The sequence below is a fragment of the Halyomorpha halys genome, unplaced genomic scaffold, assembly GCF_000696795.3.
Source record: "Halyomorpha halys isolate HHAL.00 unplaced genomic scaffold, Hhal_1.1 Scaffold881.1, whole genome shotgun sequence".
Taxonomy (NCBI): Eukaryota; Metazoa; Arthropoda; class Insecta; order Hemiptera; family Pentatomidae; genus Halyomorpha; species Halyomorpha halys.
Window position 1 is genome coordinate 31,223 of NW_027105124.1, and position 6,638 is coordinate 37,860.

A 6,638-nucleotide genomic window follows, 5' to 3' on the forward strand; every position below is an offset into this window, starting at 1 on the left:
TCACTCTAAACTCCTATTTTCCTTTTGTAAATTGTCATTATTTCAATTTTTCTCATTTTTGTAATAGATTGTTTTTCTTTATAGCCTTAAAAATGCCTAAGAAGTTAACTACAATGTTGCTATTAACAATATACACTTTTACCCCTACCTACTCCTAACTTAATTGCTTTATTTTCGCTTCCCTTGAATTGTTATCATATTACTGTTGCAGGTGAATACGACGATGCCAGGATTGAAGCCTATGAACGGGTCGACCATCACGATGGGAGCAGTGAACCGGCACCAGGCTGGGGTGTACCAGTGCCAGGCCAACAACGGGGTCGGCAGGTCTGCATTCAGAGATGTTACGCTCAGAGTATTGTGTGAGTATCGTTTATTCTACTGATACCATTACACTTACTTGTATTTGCTGCGAGCTTTAATTAACCTCGTTTTGAAATTATTTGTATAGGGCTTCAGTAAATGTTGATAAAGTATACGTCTGATTATATTTTAAGTCAGGAAAAAGGTATCACATCCATATACTCATACACGCTGAAAACTCTTCAATTATATTTCAATGTTGTGAAGATACCAGATTTCCGCTGACCTAATATCCTAGCAAAAGAGGTGATAAAAAAGAAAATCTACTGGTACCAGAAGTGGCAGGAAGTTGAAGAATATTATAAAGTTAATATCGATACTTCAAATGTTGCCGATTTGCGGGAAAATTGACTGCAATCCGAGTAATCTTGAAAGCTGTCCCCGAAATAGTTTTTCTTCGTACGCAAGCTTTTGTGTGGTAGAAACAGAAACGCAATATTTAAATAATAATTTGAATTTCTTATCGATTTAAGGCGATTTTCCAGTGTAGAGTGGAATTTCTCAATTTAACCGTGGACGAATGATAGTGTGAATAATGGCCCGGTTTGTAACTCTGAAGAAAATGAATCTAGTCTTCACTCTTTGGGAACAAGTGATAAGTATAGTGAGAGTATGATAAAATATTTTGAGCAACGGACCTGCTCTCCAGAACAAGTACTCAGTTTATTTAAAGGCGCTAATTGGAGAACTCCTAGCAACTATGTACGACGGTCAACATAGGAGAGCTCAGTCCGTTAACGTGTAAAGAATTAATGTTATCCCACTATTGTTACAAGTTTGATTTGCTTGTTTGGTTTCAATAAAAAATATTTACCATATTGTAGTTTTAAATTATCAACTTGTTAAAATCATAATTTTTAAAGTTTATGAATTAATTTTGTTTGTTAATGTATTGTTATTTATGTGATTTAGTTAAAATTGCACATAAGCTTCGACAGACGGATATTTTTCCATTGTCGGTGTGTTTTAATTGTTTAAATAGATTCATTTTTGTATTTTTTTATTTATATACAAATTTCATTCATTCATTCAAATCTTGACACGGCAAAATCATCTTTGAAAACTTGGACCTTTACACTTTCCTTTGACAAACTAGCGGCAGAATTGATTAGACTTTGTGCGGAATTTAATAAACTTACGAATTTTGCTCACTTTACGCTTTTCTCTCCACTTTATTCCAACCATGAAAGCTTAAATCGCGATTGATAAACCTGTAAATGTCGAGTTTCAACTTTATTCAACAATTTTGAGTCAATGTTTGTCAAATTTTGAATAAATATATATTATCTTTGAAATTATTGTCTTTAAACTTATTATCTTTGAACTTATTATCTTTAAACTTATTATCTTTGAACTAATTATCTTTAAAGTTATTATTTTTGAAAGAATATGCAAAATGAATTTACAAGATATTATGCATTAACTATTCAAGGACAGGAAAACTTTAAAAAGGGTTTCCTAACACGTTTATATGTTTTGGTAGTCTTGCCAGCCTTGCCAATATTAGCATATTTATGCATAAATACATATCATGCTAAATATGGTAAAATAACATATTGCACTAAACGTTGTTTAAAAAAAAAATGGCATATTAAAATAAAATATCCCAATGACCGAATCTGAGTATTTAAATAAAATACTCATTCTTTTTTTGTATTTATCACAAAATGGAGTGTCGTCTTATCATTGTGTGTGTGAATTAATTATTCAAATTTAATAACATCCATAACAATAACAAATATTTAGATCCTTTTAAAAAACGTAATGCATTTTTATAAGGTGAGGAAATATCATTATAAACCTTTTGCAGAAGAGTTTTATGATTTCCTAGGTGCAGCGTTATAATGGCAGCTTTTGTAAAAATGTAACCCTTTACGCAGATTTAAGAAAAATATTTTTAATTTGGCTTGTGGATTGAAATCCTGATGCCTTCAAAAAAGGTTACATGCTTTTCACTTCAGTTATTTATTCACTATGGCTTCCTTATATAATTTTAAAATTACATATATAGAGATAAATAAATGAAACCGATAAGTTAAGTAACTTTTATAAAATAAACTAAATGATTTTTGATATAGAAATCAGCCTTTCAAAGAAAATACTTCAATATTTATAATAAAACAAATGCTTTGTGTGTATTTCTAATATTTGGTTAAATACCTTTTTTAGAATTCAATCAATTTGATGTTATCTCTCAGTATCTATGGATGATTACTTTTTATCTCGCTTATCTGAAAATATAAAATTCAAGCCACAGAGGTGTAAAAGAAAACTACTGTACTTGAATAATAAAAAATATTTACGGATTGTAAACAAGACCAGAAGCTTAAAACTAGGCCGATTAGAATTTTCTTAACTAATGATATTACACTTAGTGAGTTGAATTTTTCCTTTTCCTGGGTTGTTCCATATTTACGCTTTAAAATTTCACAAATCCTTCTTAACATAAAAAATGAGTCACAGATAAAATTAAATCCTATCTGTAAATTTCAGTACAGTGTGAAATCATGTCTCTCCCTTACTCACTTGATTTTAGTATAATCAATTTTCCTTATTTTTGTTTGATATAGTAATTTTAGTAATGAGGGATATTTTAATTTTTTTTAAATAACAATTAAACTTATTGTATAATTGATACTATGAGATGTTTTTTTAGTTAAAAATATATTGATTTTACTCGCTTCGCTGGATTCACATTCTCACTTCATATTTTATTTTTTATTTATATTTAAATGATTGTTAATGATTATGAATCATAATTTACAATGATTCAAGAGACACTAAAGAAACATACACACAGTATACACTGTGTGTGCAGAAACTAAACTAATCTAGTGACAATATTTTCTCCTTTTATGGTTTGAACTCTTGCAGGTGTTAGATTCTTTTTATTAATTTAATTTAATTTATTAGTTTTTAATAACTCATTTTAGTTCTTTGGACTTTCGATGGTTTCCTAAAGCTAGTCCAAGTTCATCACCGCTTGCAACTTCAGATAGCTGTGTACTGAGTAGTCCTAAGCATAGCTGACCTTCACTGGCACTATAATAGGAAATTAAATAAAATTAAACTCACTTATTTAAACTTTTATAATTTTGTTTATAATTTTCTAAAAATGAAGTTCGATGTTTTTTTTTTATTGTCATAGTTTAGTATCAGTCAATATTTTTTGTAATTCAATTTAGATATCCGAAACTCTACAGAAATATTAAAAATTTTCTCATGATATATTGGTCAATTCTCCCCTTCCTTTTTTAAAATTAAAATTAACTCTAAGCCTCTGTATTGGGTTGGAGATTAGGTTTTCCCCTTTTTTTGTCCCAGTATAATAGCAGCTAAATCTCCAAGTAATGGGTTGGTGTTAATTCCGTTTAAATGTGAACTGAAAATTACACCAACCATAATTACCTACTTTTTTTGTTTTCTACTTCATTATAGCTATTTTAATTATTATTATCTTCCTACACCTGCTACATCTGCTCCCTGCTAAATATTGGATTACGGAACGTTTCCGTAGCTTCATTATGGTAATGTATTAGTTCATTATAAGTACACTTGGAGGTTGACCTCAAACCCAAAGAAAAAATGATTCTAGAAAAGTGGTTCCATTAACTTCCGCTTTAAATAAAATACACAGAACCACTCGCATGGCATGGACGCGGGCATCGTGTACCAGCACTTCTATGTTGAGCTTCCAAATTTTTCGATATTCTATTGAATCTATTAAAAATATTTTTAAATTTGATTAATAGCTAGAATTATCAATATTTATTTCCATTTTTGACAATTGATGAAAATAGAACTCGAAACATTATGACCGATTTTAGACTTTACGAAAGTTACATAACATAAAAAAATCAGTGATGACTAAAATGACTTTATTCTTACATATTTACAAGAACTACATGTTACTGTTACTCAGTCTCTATATTCTAACTTCTCTCTTACTTAGCTATCTAGTCTAGGAAATATATATGAACACTTGAGAAGAGGGGGTAGGAAAAATAGAGAAATAGGAGAAGGGGTTTTGACCAATCGGATAATTTTAAGAGACTAGGTGGGGGGTAGAGAGCCTATGAAATTTAGAAGTAAATATCTGGAAGGGGAGAAAAGGCGTGGCGAGAAGTTGGGAGGTCTGATTTCTAAGAAAGACGCCATGACCTAAGACTTGTGTGCACTGACTTACATATGTTAACCATAAAATAGTTTGACTGATGCAAGTCCATTGTTAGATGACTGCATGTACCTGCCTAAGTGTCAGGCCCTTGCTTTTGATATAGGATACTAAGGGCTGTTAGAATGGTCTCAAGGGCCTTATGGGGACGAAGTTGTTTTTATTGAGTTTCTTTTGTAATGAAATGTGAACACATGGAACCATATGTCTAAAGTGACTGAACCTACAGTTAGGCAAGGGGCAATTGTTTAAATTTATAATACTGGTTCCTTAACTCGAATATTCCGAAGTTATAAGAGATCGTATATATATATATATATATAGGAGAGGGAGGTTCTTGCAGGAGCCATAAAAAAAAGACCCGTTTACTGTTTCATTCATAAATAGTTCGACGGTCAGGATTTAGTATAGATATGATAACATCGACTCAGTTTATCGCGCAATCCATATGGTTTAATATCACTTTATGAGAAGGAACGTATAGTGAAATCGTCTATGTACTGATTTCATTGTCTGAATAGGCCGAGATAACTCAAACTTTGCTTCAAGTTTATAGGATACATTTTGATGTTTGGGTAATCTTAGAGAAAGAGCCTATAAAAGAGAATCGTATTCTGGCAAGCACTGGTAGAGTTTATGGAGCAGAAATACGAGTAATGTACGCTATGACTGGAACAGGAATCCTTCTTAAATCGTAGTCATATCTAACTCGGCTTTGGTAACGTCTTTAAATCAAGATGTATTATTTCGCCTGCATATATACATTCATTTCTTTCTTTTGTATATGATTGATTTGTTGTTCTTAATTTTTCTAGGCCAAAAAAAAAAAATAAAAAAAATAACGTCTTTGAACTTATTCACATTAAAAAATATTAAATTTTAAATATAATTAATAATAAACATTAATTGACGTTTATATGGCACTTTAGTTCAATATGTCACTTGATTATTGATTTTCTTTAAGGGCGTATTTTTTTAATATTGGATTTCATGAAGACGATAGAAATTGTTTTAAAAGAGTTTATTATTTGTCGTTTATATTTTACATTTGTTCTCATAACATAAAGAAAACTATTTATTTTGATTATCATGAAATTCATCGTGAAGATGCTGGTTTAGATTATATTTAATAATTCAATAATTCAAAAACATTGATCTGGAATATTTAAATATCTAAAATATTTTTAATCTATGAAATATAAATATTTACGTAATTAATTAAATAATTAAACAAATATTGATTCAATATGTATATAAAATTCATTTGTGGACATAAATTGTGTACACTCATTAATTTTATAATATCTTATTTTATATTCCCTATCGACATTATATGTCTAAAGGACCTGATCTGGCTCCGACTGTGTGTATGATATCTTTCCACCTTTCTGAGCTGTGAATCAGGACTATTCTGGAATAGGAGATTGGAGAGACAATCTCTGCACCTGTTATAATAGTTCGTCGATGGTTGCAGAAGAGACCCTGAGTAGCAGTGAGGTAACTTCAGACGGCACATAGGCTCTTACGTCTATGTATCCAACATTGCTCCTAGAAGAGAGACCATCGGTACTATAAAAATGACCCTGATGATTAGTATCTATAATGACCCTTGTGGCATTCTTTGGGTTATAAAACTGACCCAAATAGGCTGTCATTAATACGTACAGCGAATGTCATTTCGCTGAGGTAGCTTCTGATCATACGGCGCAGCTTGATGAGGACCTTAGTATTCCAGTGGGCTTTGCGTTGTGAGCGGGACACACTACCGGAGGCATTAGTGCAGTCCAAGGAGATTAATATATCTGATTGATGTTGTAATGTTCTAACCAGGCCTGCTCAGACGTCATACCACCTGCTTGTCTAGTGATTGTGAACCGGATGATGACCGGAACACCTTGTGCTTTATACTTACAAACAAACGATAATTTCAGATTGAATACTTAGAATTAGTGGGGGTCCATGTAAATGCAACATTATTAAATATGGAGATTCCAAAACACAATCTTAATTTTTTCGGTGATTGGACAGCTTTAAAAATACGACTTAAAAACATCATTTTAAATTCTGCAGAGATCAAAGTAGGCAGAAGACTGTTAGGATA

General features: G+C 31.2%; 1 protein-coding gene across 1 annotated transcript in view; it reads left to right on the plus strand.

Moving 5' to 3' along the window:
* Nucleotides 1-211: 211 nt before the first annotated feature.
* The window catches only part of LOC106686816 (opioid-binding protein/cell adhesion molecule homolog), a gene marked incomplete at its 5' end in the record, with an annotated part of 126,694 nt that continues 120,267 nt past the window's right edge, over nucleotides 212-6,638 (plus strand). Inside the window, 1 exon segment of the mRNA XM_014430361.3 lies at nucleotides 212-362. Within this exon segment, the coding sequence (XP_014285847.3) occupies nucleotides 212-362 (151 nt within the window).